Raw genomic sequence first — 16,224 nt, forward strand, 5'->3', positions numbered from 1 at the left:
GGGAGCTTATGCTCCTTTTAAACATAACCGGGCTAATGTAGCCACGCCTATTTACAAATAACAACCAATGAGATTGCTAGAATAAAGACCAATGGGAGTCTTTCCCTCCTAGGGAATGGTATCGTTCTGATTGGTCGCTGTTACGAAGCGACCAATAGGAAGTTCGCTCAGAGGAGCCCTGGTCTGGCTCGAAGCTTAACATGGGAGTCCTATGAGGTGATTCATGTAATCAGTTCAATACATTACAATAACCTTTTCAAAAGCAATGAACACTGAATACCTTGGACTTTCTTCATATTGCTAGCTGGTCATTTGATGAGGATTGTGTTATTCAGTTGTATAAAAAATCCATACAATGCCATATTTTCCAATAAGTGTAGTAAAGATACAGCATTAAGAGACAGAAGGTAGCCTTCTGGTATATGTGGATTTTATGCTTGTGTGTTACATTTCAAGAACTTCTTTGCAACCATTTGCTCAGAAATACAGAAAGTTAAGTTGGACTGCAGGGTTTTCATTTCATTAACATCCTTTTATAATTCTGACAATTATAAATGACAAATCTATATTGTTTCTTCGTTTGCTGCATTCAGGAAAGTATGTAAGACTGTCTTGTTCCAGAATGCATTTGGTGCAGGATATACAGGGTTGAAAACTGGCAGGAGGTTTGTGGGCAGGGACATGGGGGGACACATGGGGGGGCATCACTTCCAGTAAAAACTGGAGCATAAAACCAAGTAGCTCCAGGAGTTGTCAGAAACTCTGTGGTGAAATATGGTAAAAAAATTGTGAGGGTTTTTTTGTACTGAAGGTGAGGTAGTGCTGCATGCAATACTACCTTTTTATTATTCTCTTGCCACTGCTTCAAATGGTGGTGGGCAACAGGAACTTGGGTCAGTCCTAAGCATATATAATATTTATGCTGTGTTTTAACTCTATGTATTGACTTTGAATTGCATTTATTGTTTTTAAAGGGCATTTGTGTATTGGTAGGTGCTTTTGATGATTTGACCTTGCAGCTTTTGCTCTTATTGGCTGCCTAGAGCTTGTAAAGATAAGATGGCATATAAACATTTTAAATAAATAATCACTGCCAGTTAATTATTACTCTCTCTGTAATATTGTGGTTGAAAGTGGTGTATATAATCTATGTGTAGTAGTTATTTGCAGGCTCCAGCGGTATCACTATTCCAGTATAATTCAGTTTTCTTCTCTCTGTATAAAGCTATATTGAGCCAAGAAGAAAAGTGGGGTACAAATGTCTCAATTAATAAATGCTGTTTAAAAAGTGTCATTCTACCAAATGCAGATAAATTTGGCTTCATGCTGCATCTTTCTATAATGTGTGCTGTTCTATTGATCATTCTGGCTCTGTCTTTTCACAGATCTTAGATACTGTCAGAAGGAAATCTTCCATTGCATGCAGTTTCTTTCTATACTTTTTGGGATATACTTTTTTGTTCCATAGCTCAATATCAGTTCTGGTGTGGCTGAGCTTCTGATGAAGCCTATGTCACCCTTCAAATATTGTTGTTATCACTTGTGAACAAAAGGTAGGTGTGTTGTCTTGAAGAGGAAGAGTAATCACAGACTGCTTGCCCTCCCCAGATCAATTTCTGTCTGAGGATGGTGAACATATGATTATAAGAACAAAGAACAACAGCATCCACTACTGCCTAGGCCACCCTTTCCATCTGTCTTCACCTTGAGATGGAGATAGTGAGCAGGATGACCTGCAGCAGCTGCTGACACTAGAGGTAACAAATGGAGGGGAGGGAGATAAAGGATCTGTGTTTTGACCAAGGCCCCCAAAATAAATGGTCCTGGAGATCGTGGCTGATGATACATATGAGACATACAAAACCATTCTGGTTCAGTAAAATAGTTGAATATGCTGTGATTCAGCTAATGTGAATTTTTGTGTTTGTCACACTGTGTCACTTGAGTGTGGTGCATTGATAGAATTGTTTTTGGAACTGGATTCCACTGGAAAAATCCCCAGCAAGCAACAATAATATATTTTAATTAAAGGATGTGTAAAGTCTCTAGTGCTTTTAAAATGTCTGTAGCTTCAATTTTTAACACCCTTGTTAAAAAGCGACACTTTGCTCAGTAGGTATACACCCATTTATTGCTTTCATTTTCAGCAGTTTCCCAACAAAAACTATTTTTGGACAGATGCTTGTTTGTACTGGTTTTTAATCACATTTAACACAGTCTTTATTATAAAAATAAGGAAACATATATTAATAAGGAAATGGGGGAAAGTGCAATGTTGTAGTTTTCCAGTGTTACTCTCTGTGTATCCTCCGGTATATATAATTCTATTTTCGTTATGAACTCCCCTGAACATTCCAACACACTCCAAAATCAGTTCGCTCTCTGATCTGTCATTCAGAGGGTCTCCCTATCAACTGGCTGCTTTGTCTGAGTCCTGCCTCCAACATTATAAACAGTTTGCTGTTCCTCTCCACCCCACAGCCAGTCAGAACACAGAGGTCATTTGCATATGTGGCCTGATTCGCCTTTGCCTCGGAACACAAAGGTCGTTTGCATATGCGGTCTCACTGGCCTTTCCCTCTAACATTCTAAACAGTTTGCTGTTGATGTTCTGAGGTAAAATAAATTTCCCCTTAGTGTCAGTTGGGGGAAACCATGGTTTCAAATCTCCAGGTGAGGGCTAAAGATCACTCAGAATTACAACTGCTTTCCAGATGGCAGAGATCAATTCCCCTGGAGAAAATGGTGGACTCTGTGTCCTTATATCCTGCTGAGATGGCCCCTGTATGACAGCCAATGTGACATAGCAGTCAGGGCTTCAGCTATTAAAACTGATGTCCAGATGACCCAGATCAGTTCTCTTGGAGACAATGGCTGCTTTGGGCAGTAGATTCTATGGCATTATACCCTGCTGAGGTCCCTCCCCACTCAAAATCCTGTCCTCCCCAGGCTCTACCCCTCAAATCTACAGGTATTTCCCAACCCAGAGTTGGCAACCGTGTAATCGGCTATGGTACCACTTTCCAGACCCTTGGAACCCAGAAAACGTGGCACAGGAGGAGGTGCTTTTCTACATTAGCTGTGAATGCATAGCCCCAAATTAACATAAGCCAACCTCCAGGTGGCACCTGGAGATCTCCAGCTATTAAAACTGATGTCCAGATGATCGAGATCAGTTCTCCTGGAGACAATGGACTGCTTTGGGAAGTGGATGCTATAGCATTATACCCTGCTGAGGTCCCTCCTTATCCCAAACCCTGCCCTTCCCAGACTCTACCCCTCAAATCTACAGGTATGTTCCAACCCAGAGTTGGCAACCGTGTAATCGGCTATGGTACCACTTTCCAGACCCTTGGAACCCAGAAAACATGGCACAGGAGGAGGCGCTTTTCTACCTTAGCTGCCACGGCATAACACACCCCTCCCCAAAAAAATAAGTCAGAGGTGGAGAGAACCATATCTGTTACCATGAGGCTAGTCTCCCATTCTACCCACTTGGAGCACTTCTACCCACTTACAGCTAAGCAGAAGGAAAGAAACATGGCTTGCCTCCCTCCGCTATTAAAACTGATGTCCAGATGACCAAGATCAGTTCTCCTGGAGACAATGGTTGCTTTGGGCAGTGGATTTTATGGCATTATACCCTACTGAGGTCCCTCCCCACCCCAAATTCTGCCCTCCCCAGGCTCTACCCCTCAAATCTACAGGTATTTCCCAACCCAGAGTTGGCAACTGTGTAATCAGCTATGGAACTACTTTCCAGACCCTTGGAACCCAGAAAACATGGCACAGGAGGAGGTGCTTTTCTACCTTAGCTGCCACTGCATAAAACCCCCCATTAATGTTCCCTCTAAGCTGTGGAGTCTTGTGAGCAAAAATTCTACTTTGTGAGCTACCGGCATTAAAGTTGTGAGTGAGCGATTTGGCTGCTGCATAAATTAGTTTGCTTTGGAGCCATCCTCCCTGAGCTAAGACAAAAATGTGTGAGCTGGAAGCTGAAAAACTGTGAGCTAGCTCACACTAACTCAGCTTAGAGTGAACACTGCCCCCCTCACCCTCAAAAAATAAGTCAGAGGTGGAGAGAACCATATCTGTTACCATGAGGCTGTTCTCCCATTCTACCCACTTGGGGCAGCAAAATGACTTGAGACACCCCTGCCTTATAGCTAAGCAGAAGGAAAGAAACATGGCTTGCCTCCCTCCATTTTCCACTTCTCTCTGCCGCCTCACCAGCCACAGTCGGGATACACATCTGGAGCTTCCTTCTAGATCTCTTCCCACAATGGGCATTACTCCTAGTTTTAAAATAAAACAGAATCCTCAACTGAACCAAGAGTTACAAAACTTGTACTTAAGAATGCATGGTAGCTCTACCCCCTTGGATGGTACTACACAACCATCTCCATTTCAGTACCAGAGGGGATTAGAGTTTTAAAACGTTGTGCTTAATTGCTATCCAGGGTATTATTTATTTAGCATGGGACATGATTATCCTGTTCATTGAGCAGTGGAAGTTAGAGAGGTAATTTCTAAAAGGGTGGATTTCCAGAGTTGTACCACCCATTTTAACTTTACTTTAACTGACCTCAGCTTATTGCAACCAAGATGGAAAATTATAAGACTGCTACAGTCATATAGACGGCTAGACTGCTTAGTTAAAAGTAGGCATCTACCCTGGGATGTCTAATGGATTTTTAATGGTCAGATTGTGGTTGTGGGCTACTGGTAGCACAGCTCTATTCCAGGAATTCTCCTCCTCCTCCTCCTCCTCCTCCTCCTCCTCCTCATCATCATCATCATCATCATCATCATCATCATCATCATCATCATCATATAAATTTAGTGGTGCATTCTTACACACTGTACTGTTACTTGCCAATTGAACAAAACTGCAATAAATAGGGATGGACACAAATCAGGCAAATGCAGTTCATGATTCATGGGATGTTTGGTTCATGAACCGTAAACTATCGTGAACTTTTAGCTGCCAAATGAACTGGTTTGGTTTGTGAGGTTTGTGATGTGGTAGCATGGCTCCCCAGCATTCTAGAGACACCACACTCACAGAGGATCTCTGGCTGACTCTCCACTACCTGCCCTCCATGTTGATAAGATTTGGAATTACAGGGTCCAAGTTACACTCCCCCCCAGTGCCCTCAGGAAAGTGCTTTCTAGGGAAATGACAGGCAGTCATTTTGACAGGGAGAGGTACAGGAGTGTATAGAACAGATCCTGTGCAAGCTAGAGACATCAAAGTCACAGGGGACTTCCCCCAGATGCTACTCCAAGTTATGCATCCCCTGTTGCTTTGAAGTTTGGTAAACATTTAGATTGAGCAGAGATAGTCTGTCTGGAAATGTCATGAGCCAGCACAAACTGCCACAAACTGCTTGAAAGTTCATGGAAACTTTGTGCCAGCTGACCAGTACAATCACTGAGTATCCAGGAAAACCCAGTACCAATGTGGCAATGCCAGCTCAACAGGATTGATGTCAAGCACAGAATCACAATCTAAGCAAGGGAGAGTTGGAAGCCCAGCAGAACCAGTGCAATGTACTAGTGCTCAGCAGAACCCAGTGCCTATGTGGCAATGCCGGCTCAATCACAATCCAAGGGGGGCATTTTTGTAAGCCCAGCAGAACCAGTGCAATGTGTCCAGCAGAACCAGTGCCACTATAGCAGTGCAAACCCAACAGGATTAAGGTCAAACCAGAGAATCTCTGAAGTAGAAACTGAATGTGGGGTGGGCATTTTTGCAAGCTCAGCAGAACCAGTGCAATGTACAGAGTGCCCAGCAGAACCCAGTGCCACTGGCATTGCAAGCTTAAAAGAACTGATCTTAAAGCACAGAGTCACAAATCAAAGCTGGGGGGGATCTTGCAAGCTCTGTGCATGAAAATGGGGAAGGAACACAAAGGAACGTGGGCAAAGGGGTGAAAACTACTAGAAACTGACAAGAAGTTTGGTAAATATTTTGATTGAGTGGAGACAGTCTGTCTGGAAAAATATCCATTCACGAACCGCACAAACTGCTTGAAAATTTCTGGAAAGTTCGTGCCAATTGATCTGCCATGAACTTCAGTTTGCGAATGGCATCTGGCCAAAATTCATCATGAACTTTAGTTCGTGAACTGGTTTATGCCCATCCCTAGTAATCACCATTGAAGTTAATGAAACTGGTAGATTGTTTTATAATCGTATGGCAGCAATGTTATTCTTATATTTTGAAATGTTATGGGACTGGCATGCAGTTCAGCAATCTGCCTGAAAAGCAAGTTAAATATGTTCATAACAGTGTCCAACTCATTTGAAATGTAGTATGAGTGTTCTTTATCAGTCATGGGATAGAAATCAAGGGTGCTTATTAGTGCCTGAATGCCACTGAGTTTATTAGTTTTATTAAACAGCATATTGTGAGGAGTCATGCCTCTCTGTTATACACAGTGCATTACCTTTTAGGCTTTGATATGCATATTAAGACTTTCATGGTTTGAGCTGTTTCTTAAGGAAATTGTAATCTCATTAACAACTGTACTGTTTACAGGATCCTGTTAGCCTAGAAAGCTTGAAGAATGGTGATACATGGTAATTACATAGATTAAAAGTTGTTCATCTTTCCTGTGCTTATGAGCCTAGAACATTAATTACATTATGTATAGTCATTGATGGGGCATAATGCATGGATGGTGGTTGCAAGTACTTACAGTGTTGGTTTCACTTACCAAAACTAGGGAGGCAAAAATTCAAAGGGAAACTAATCTTTGTTTGGAGGCTAGTTCTCACTGTATATTTGATCTTCTGGTCTGAGTAATCAAATGCCAAATATACAAGGGAGTTGATAGTGTAATTCAGCATGCATTCCTTTAAAAAAATCAGAACAGGCATGGGAAAGAATAATTTATTTTGGGGGTATTTCAAAAGAGACATCTGCAAACTGTTACACAAGTATCTTTCATGATTGACAAGCTTCTGTACTCAGATATCCATGACATCTAAAAAAACATTAAGTGAGAATCAAGCCCGAGTCTTTACTTATTCAATGCAGTTGGTTTTGGTTTGAGGCTAGCACTTTTGGCCTTTGTGCTTGCTCATTGGCCCAGTAACACCTATATAAGAACATAAGAGAAGTCAATGTTGGATCAGGCCAATAGCCCATCTAGTCCAACACTCTGTCACACAGTTGCCAAAAATACCAGGTGCCATCAGGAGGTCCATCAGTGGGGCCAGGACACTAGAAGCCCTTCCACTTTTGTCTCACCCCAAGCACCAAGAATACAGTGCATCACTTGCCCCAGACGTAGGACTCCTATCTATATCATGTGGCTAATAGCCACTTATGGACCTCTGCTCCATATGTCTATCTAATTCCCTCTTGAAGCCGTCCATGCTTGTAGCTGCCATCACCTCCTGTGGGGCACATAGAGCAGGTTTTGTGACACAAATCTTAACTGCAGGGCTGGACAATATGGAAGGGCGTGGTGCTTCAAGTGTACTTCACCTCACTGAGCCCCACTGACAGCTGCAGTGGCTGCAGCTGAGGAAGCATGTCTGCAGGCCCGGGCCAAGAAAGTGAAGATGGCCACCAAGGTTAGAAATGGGCCTTTGTGCATGTTTGTGTCAAAAATATCAAATCTGTTGATCCTCTAGTCTTCCCTCTCCCCCCGTATGTTGCTATATTTCAGATGTTCAGTAGAATTTGACCATCTGTTGTTCTATGATTTGCTGATACTTTGGTCTGTAGTGGCAGAAACTTGATGCCCAAAATATTCCTCTCCTGCTTAGTTGTTTGCATTTTGAAATGTTTTGTTTTATTATTTATTGCTCCCTTTATTCTTCTAAGTTCGTTCTTTTCTTTTCTTTTCTTTTTTGAAGATCAAATTACTCCAGCCAGCATCTGTTGGCAGCCACTATTGTTCAGGCGTGGTTACCACATTCACTTTTCATATTTCAATTATTGCCACTTTATCCAGATGAAAGCCATCTTTTTAATTAAATGGCTACAATGATAGTGTGGGCTACCAAAAAGGTTTGTAAACTTAGAGACAACTTCCCAAACTTTGGTAGAGCTGAAATAAAAATCTACAAATATTAGCTAGTCTCTAATTTTTTCCCGTGTAATTTTTAGCTCAAAATATTCAAATGTTTTAGACTGACTGGCTACAGGTCTGCTGGCTGCTACTGATTGTTTTGATTGTGTGAGGCTTTAAAGTGAAATCATACGCTTCCACATAATAAACACCTTTGCATGTTAACTATCAAATGCTTTAAGATTTGAAGAGAGCATTTAATGTCAACTATTGCTAACCATCAAATACCCACAAACATGATACAGAGATTTTCATACTATGTTCTGGGATGTTCTGGGAAATCCAGGGTTTTTTGAAAGCTTATCAGAGGCACATTAATTAGAAAAACTACTGAAACATAGGCTTAGCAGTGCAAAAAAAAAAAAATCTTCTCTACTGCACAGCCACCCATGACTGTTGCATGTACCCTAGGACACATTCTCAGAAGTCAGTAGGTAGTCCAGTGCTGATTTTTGTGTGCTGAATACATACACTAGACTAGAACATTCCCCATATCCCTTGCAGCATGCAAGATTTCTGTGGCAGATACACAGACAAGGCTGGTTCAAGGTATTTTGTCATCCAAAGCAGCCTCTCACATTGCTGCAGACGAAGACCAAGCTTTCCCTTGGTGCCAGCACTTCAGGGTATCAACTCAGACCTGGCAAGCAGTTAGGGTTGCCAACTTCACTTTGGAAAATTCCTGGAGATTTGGGGGTGGTTAAAATGACAGTTTAAACAGGATAAAATAATAAAATACCATGTAAAAACATATAGATCAGATGTCAATTCAGATTGTTTAAAATACAATGGTGGGTGCCTCAGTGTCTATTCAGATTCAGGCCACTGGTGGGAGATTGGAGGGGACGTCCGCCACCTCAACCAAAAGCCTAGTGGAAGAGCTCTGTCTTGCAGGCCCTGCAGAACTGCAATAAGTCCTGCAGGGTCCTGATCTCATATGGAAGTTCATTCCACTGAGTGGAGGCTAGTCGGACATCCCTGGGGCCAGGGACCACCAAGAGATGTTGGTTTGTGGACCTCAGTGCTCTACAAGACTCATATGGGGAGAGGCGGTCTCTAAGGTATGCTGGCCCGTGGCCATATAGGGCTTTAAAGGTAAGTACCAACACCTTGAAACAAATCCAGAATTCAATAGGCAGCCAGTGCAGTTCACACAGCACCGGGTGGATACGAGTCTGCACAGGCGTTACAGGCAACACCCATGCTGCCACATTCTGCACTAGCTGCAACTTCTGAAGCAGAGTTAGGGGCAGCACCACACAGAGGCAGGGCTCTAGTCGGGGGGGAGCTCTCAGGTACGGAGCTCCGGAAGAGAACCTCTAGGGGGCGGGGCGGTCACGTGGTGAAGCCCCGCCCCCTTCTTTACCCCGCCCTCTGCTTCGATCCTCATTCCGTTTGGGAATGAGGATGAAGCAGGAGGGTAAGTAGCCGGGCCTTCTGACACACTTCCGGTGATGTCAGGGGGTGTGGCCTTCTGTCACTTCCGGTGATGTCAGGGGGCGTGGCATATGCAAATAAGTTATGCTAATGAGTTATGCTAATGAGCTCCGGCAGCTCTTTTTCTACAACAAGACCCCTGCACAGAGGAAGTTACAATAGTCCACTCTAGAAGTGACCATTGCATGAGTCACTGTAGCTAGGTCCTGGGGAGTGAGATATGGGGCCAACTACCTGATCTGTCTCAGATAGAGAAAGGCAGACCTGGCAGTGGAAGTGACCTGGGTCTCCATAGAAAGGGAGGCATCCAGGAACACCCCCAGTCTCTTTGCCCCTGATGTAGGCACCAATGGATCCCCATCGAAGTTTGGGAGCTTGATTCCCTGACCAAATCCCCTGTGACCAAGGTACAGGACCTCCATCTTTGATGGATTTAGCTTCAGTCAACTCTGTCATAGCCATCCAGCCATGGCTTGTAACGCCTCGTCCATCAGTAGGTAGAGCTGGGTGTCACTCACATACCTCCAGATAATCTAGGTGAGGGGTCACATACAGATATTGACAGGGGTCATTTCCTGCAGGAGCGCACAGGAGCAGAACCTTAGAAAGCCATGCATATGCTAAAAATGTTTTTATTCTTAATTATGAATGGCTTTGCATTTTGTTCTTGCTAAGCCACTTTTTAATTATGAAAAAACCAAGAAGCTTCTATATGCAAATATGCAGTTGTAGAAATATGCAGTTGAATGTGCTTCATTATTGTGATAAAAATACATTACTATAAAAATCCTTCCTGCATTCTTTATAGCTACAGCTAGGATGGTACACTAATTTGTATTTGAAGCATTCTGCTGCTGATATTATGCCAAACCATATGTGCTTCAGATCGGTTTCTGTGTCAATGCAGGATTAATCCACATATGCAAATTGCTTTTGCAATTCTAGTATTTTGAAAAAAATAATAGATCAGATATTTGCATTCTGGGAGATCCAGGGTCAAGCAGGTTTTAAACCAACCTCTTAACCTCACAGTCTCAGCCAGTTAAAAGAAAAAATTAAACTGTCATCAACAGCAGGCAATCCTACCAGGCCTTAATCATTGATTAAAGTTAATTGCTATGCATTCTAAGAATTTGGAAGCACACCAGTTATTCATATGAAACCAAGACATCCATCTACTAGTAGCAAATGTATAGGCAGGTACAGAAGTTCAAATATATATGCACATTTGGTGCAGTCGTTTTGGGGTTTTTTAAGGAAATCAAGACACTTTTAATTCAATATATAACTGATTACTGGTTATATACAGAGGTGATGCCTTGTACTTTCCAGTCTAGACAGAGTCGTGCTTACCTTGAAACATTCTGTGAAGAGTCCAGTTCCTTTAGTAGGAAATATGGCTGCAAATAATGCTTTGTTCCAGTTATATCATGCTCTACCTCCAAATCTCCAGAAACTTCCCAATCTGGAGCTGGCTACCCTAAGAAAACTGGCTCCTTACCTTTTCTAATGCAGTGCCTTTTCATACTGTTTTAATGTTTAAACCACAGAATTTAAGCTCCTATTTAATCAGTCTTTCTCCATGCTTTTATGAAGCGATGCCTTTATACCTGCTCACAGTCATTATTCTTGCTCTCCTCTTAAAGCCCTTTCTGTTTCAGAATGCTCATGCATGCCTCAAGAGATGTCTTCTTTCTAGTCATGTAGTCATGGATGATTTGAAGTTCATAAAGCAGATGTTCACATATCAGACTTACCTGGCTCTCAGTGCTCTTTTTGTTGTCAAATAGAGCACCTCATTTGATTGCCTTGATTGTTTGTAATTCAACATGAGTAGCATTTCAGATAGTTTTGTGTCTGCACAGTGGTGACATTTCCATCATTTAAAAGATTTTAGAGTTTTTGGGTGCTGTTGTCTTGCTTGTACCATTGGTAGCATTAACCATGTTTTTTTGTACTTAGATCTTACTGGATAGAACTACAGTCTAGTGGGTTTAGCAGTGCAAGAACATGTACATGGGATCTAGTTAATACAGGTGTTCGGGAGTCAGGCAGGGAGTCAAAAAGGCCAAGGTTTGGTTCTATAAATACAAGCCATACTTCTCCACATATCCTATAAGTGTTAAGATACTGACCAAGAAAAACATCACTCGTAAGGAATTTTTTTGTGTGTGCATCCAATCCATTGGGTGGATGGGTTGGATAGGACATCATCTATGGGATAAGCAGTGAAGGAATGCACTGTAAAATAGTTGGAATTAGACTTGAACACTGCCATGAATGAATGCTGAGTCAAGCTGGCAAAACTGACAAGACTAGAATAGAGAAAGAAGTAGAAGCTTCCCTTGCCTTCATGAACACACCTCAGCAGGATCAAAGCACCTATATTTACTTTATTGTTGGCTTTTTTCAACATGTACAAATATGATGGACATATACGAGGGATGGGGATGGGAAAACAGTGTGAAATTGCATTCATGGAGATCATTTATTATCCAATTTTGAACATTTCATGTGTTTGCTGTATGAACATTACAATCCAAACAGAAGAGAGATCGAGTATCCCTGGATTTAAAGGCTTTCATTCATTTTTTAAAATGTTTGATACCATGAAAGGCTGCATACTTTTTTTACAAAGCTGAGGAAATAGTGGGAACAAATGCATGAAAGCTATCCGTTTTTACAGTTCCGCAGGGCCTGCAAGATGGAGCTCTTCCACCAGGCCTTCAACTAGGAGCTGCCACTACCATCACCATCTTTACTACCATCACCTGGTGCCTGGTCTATCACTGACAGCCTGTGCTCGCTGACCATATTTAAGAAAGACCAGTGTGCTGTATACCAAGTTAATCTACAGAATGTATAACGCCATCTATATGATATTATAATATAACTGCTAGCACTTTAATATTAATGTAACATTGTTTTAATTAATGTTTTAAATCTCTATGGTATTTATTGTTATTATGCTTTTATTGTGTAAGGCACCCTGAGCCTGCCTTGGCGGGGAGGGTGGGGTATAAATTTGAATAAATAAATAAAAGGCTGTTGGGCTTTCATTGAATCCATTCAGTAAATTGGAGATGAAACAGTTAATGTGTCTGAATAGAAAGGTGAATCATCTTGTGCAAATGCTGTATTCCTAAAGATAAATATGTCAGAAGTGGTAGAATAAATTGCAGTTTATTATGGAAAGAGTTGCGGGTGGGGAATCCCTAAGGACAAAGAAGGAAGTTTTTCTTATGAAACATACTGATGTTTTCTACTCATAAAATTATGAACATACTTCATAGTGTAGGACATTTAATAAAGAATTTGTTTCTACCTTTTAAAATGTCACAGTATATTTCCCCACATCATTCTCTTTGAGGAAACTTAAATTCGTCAAAGAGATATATATCTTGTTACAGTGAAAGTAGTAAAATAATATGAATAAGCAGATTCTTAATAGACCACCCAATGTGGCTGTTTGAGCTGGCATCTAATTGCACAAGTACAGGAAGAACAATGGGAGACAAACATTAGAATTAAACAAGTGAGGCACCCAGAAAGACTTGCAGGGGCATCTCACTTTCCCTTCCCCCACTATTTTCTGTTTGCCTTCTGTGAAAGCTCCTAAGGCCTGTCCCCTTTTCCTGCATCCTTCTCTCATTCCAGCCAATCTACCTTTATCTGCCCCCCCCCATCTTAAGCTTTCCCCCTTCACTTTCCCCCTTGATCTAGGAAAATAATGGCCTAGTTGTGTGGTGAAAGCTGCCAGACCATGCCAAGTTGCATGGGCAAGGATTTACAAGGAGGCACCTCATTTTCCACTGTATCCTCTTCCCCACAGTATTTCCTCTTTCCCATTACTGGCAGCACTCATACCCTGACTTTTTCCTGCTTCCTTCTCTCCTTCCTAAGCACTGACCAGCCTACCTTTTATCTGACACCCTCTTCAACTATGTTTATTATTTACTTACTTCATTTACACCTACTCTTTATCCACAATGTGGACCCAAAGCAGCCTATATGATTCTCCTCCTTTTTATCCTCACAGCAACCCCATGAGGTAAATTAGGCTGAGAGTGCGTTAACTGACCCAAAGTCACACAGTGAGCCTTCACAGCAGAGTGATGATTCGAATTTGCATCTCCCAGATCCTAGTTTTGCACCACACTGCACCACACTGGCTGTTGGGGAGGGGGGCTGCTGTTGAACTAGAAAGCAGCTAGTTCTGGGTGAGCTGTGCAAGTCATGTGGTAGCAAATTGTCTAGCAGTTGGTGCCAAGCCTGGCCCCAAAGTAGGGTTGCCAGGTCTGGGTTGGAAAATACCTGGAGACTTTGGGGGTGGATCCAGGAGAGGGTGGGGTTTGGTGAGGGGAGGGGCCTCAGCAAGATATAATGCCATAGAGTCCACCCTCCAAAGCAGCCATTTTCTCCAGGGGAGCTGATCTCTGTTGGCTGGAGATCAGTTGTAAAAGCTGGAGATATCCAGGGTCCACCTGGAGGCTGGCAACCCTACCCCAAAGAGTCCTCCCACAAAGGCAAAAACAGCCCTGGGAAGGGGCCCTCCCCCCACTTTTTACTGACAGAAACCAAGGCTGTTGCCTAGCAATGGCCACTGAGGAAATTCAGTTCTTAAAGCTATAGTAGCTACTTCTAGCATTGTGGTATTCACTCCCAATGTGTTTTTTTTTTTAAATGATCTTTTTCTACAAACTTGGGTATTTTCTCATGTTTTATTGTCTGGTCATGGCTCTGGTCTCCAGATTTAAGCATCTACATATTTGTCAGTGTTGAGAACTGGATCAATTGATATATTCTTAGCGGTAAAGGGCTTGCAGAGAAAAAATAGTTCCATCTCGTTTCCATTGCCCATTTAAGCCTTATCTGAACCTTTTTAAAATCCTTATCACTCAAGACGATGTAACGTGCTTTCTACCCTGGCTCAGCTTCTTCCACCATGCTGCTCTGTAGTAGCTTCAGATACTGTGTGAAAATGGCTTTGGGCACAGTGCTATTGTTTGGGTCCTTCCATGTAGAGAATTTCTGAGTTTGTCAGTATTGGTCACTAGTTATACAAAGCACTTGGAAGCTACTTAATGACAATGCTAGTCCAAATGACACATCAGAATATGTTGTCTGTTTTCAGACAAGTGAGAAAATGAATCCTAAAGACCTGGTGGGAGTCCACCCCCCCTGCTGCCACGCCCACCTCTTTGCTGCTGATCAGGCCTCTAACTGTTTGTGAAATTGTTTCTCCATGCATTGTGTTTTGCTGCTTGAGTCTCTGTACTGTTTTATCTGTGCTAGTTCATTTCTTATTTATTAACAGTTTTATCATGTTTGTTTTAAGTGTCACTTTAAAGGATATTATTGCTGTTTTTGAATATTTTACTCTGTTCATTTTTATTGTTCTTGCTTTGTTCTTTCACTGTTTCCTGATGTAGTATAAGTTGTCTTAAGAACACAGAACCTTGTTTGCAATGGCTAGTCTGTTGTGCTGGTTCTGTATATAAGATAGTAGTCCTAGAAGCCCTTGAAATTTTTGTTGTTGTTCAGTTGCACAGTCGAGTCCGACTCTTCACGACCCAATGGACCAGATCACGCCAGGCCTTCCTGTTTTCCGCCGTCCTCTGAAGTTTGCTCAATTTCATGTCCGTTGCATTTGTGACACTGTCTAACCATCTCATCTTTTGCCGTCCCCGTCTTCTTTGACCTTCAATCTTTCCCAGCATCAGGGTCTTCTCCAGTGCGTGCAGGGGATGTGTTGATATACAACATATTTTTCTTTGTCATTTGGCTTGCTTCTCACATTTTAAGTGGTATTGCAGGAAGCTTCTTGCACAGTTGTTCCATTACTGTGTTTCAGTCAAATTAAAGCAGCCCCTCCCTTGTTAGAAAAGATGTTCAGACATCACAACAAGCTCCAATGAGCTGAGATCTTCAAAAGTATGACTTGATACTATGCAGATGCTTACCTGATTTCTCACTTTTTTCCCCCTGTGTGGAGCATGCTTAAGGATTCCTGATTTGAAACAAATTCTTTGATGTACAAATACAGACACCCAGGTGAACTGGAGTTTGTTTACTCCCCATAAAATGAAATTCTCAACCACTGATTAATCTGGGAAAATCTGGGGAAGTATGGTGCCTTCATTTGTATGTCATGGAGAATGGGAGGGTTTTTTTTCCAGATCAGGTGAGAAGGGAATAAGGTGATGGATTGTGATATGTGCACAAGCAAGCCTTGTTCAATCACAATTATTTGTTTAATTGGAGTTTGTTGTGACATTTGAATGCAGCCCTAAAATATCAGTAAATTTGTAGTTTTTACACAGAGAATACATTTTTCAGTGCTGCTTCTTGGTTTGAGTATAGACAATTAATCAGCTTTATGAACGGTACCTTTTCCCTATACCATTTATAGAAATACCGTGATTTTAAAGATCATGATGCAAGTGTTGCACAGAACATCTGGAATGCTAGCTTATGTTGACAACATTTCTGGGCAACTCATTGATTTCTCTGATTTGTTTCACACATTTCAAATTTAGAACATACAACTAAGAGAAAGTATAGCAGAAAAAATAATATGCTACCATTAACTATTTCTTTCCTTTATTGCAGCTGATATATAAAGAATAGTAAATGACAGAAAATCCAGTTTCTTTGATTTGCCTAAATCAAATGGTTCTTCACCATCCATAATGGGGAA

At 41.8% G+C, this 16,224-nt stretch overlaps 1 protein-coding gene across 8 annotated transcripts in view; it reads left to right on the forward strand.

The window, feature by feature from the left end:
* The window catches only part of PPFIA2 (protein tyrosine phosphatase, receptor type, f polypeptide (PTPRF), interacting protein (liprin), alpha 2), a 414,803-nt gene that overhangs the window by 114,335 nt on the left and 284,244 nt on the right, over positions 1-16,224 (forward strand). For 2 of the 8 annotated variants that reach the window (XM_015413721.1, XM_015413717.1), the window contains exon 3: positions 5,114-5,150. The exons of the other annotated variants lie outside the window; for them this stretch is intronic. In XM_015413721.1, the coding sequence (XP_015269207.1) occupies positions 5,114-5,150 (37 nt within the window). The remainder of the gene's footprint in view (positions 1-5,113; positions 5,151-16,224) is intronic. 8 annotated transcript variants of the gene reach the window in all.

The sequence above is a fragment of the Gekko japonicus genome, unplaced genomic scaffold, assembly GCF_001447785.1.
Source record: "Gekko japonicus isolate JY-2015 unplaced genomic scaffold, Gekko_japonicus_V1.1 scaffold649, whole genome shotgun sequence".
Classification (NCBI taxonomy): Eukaryota; Metazoa; Chordata; class Lepidosauria; order Squamata; family Gekkonidae; genus Gekko; species Gekko japonicus.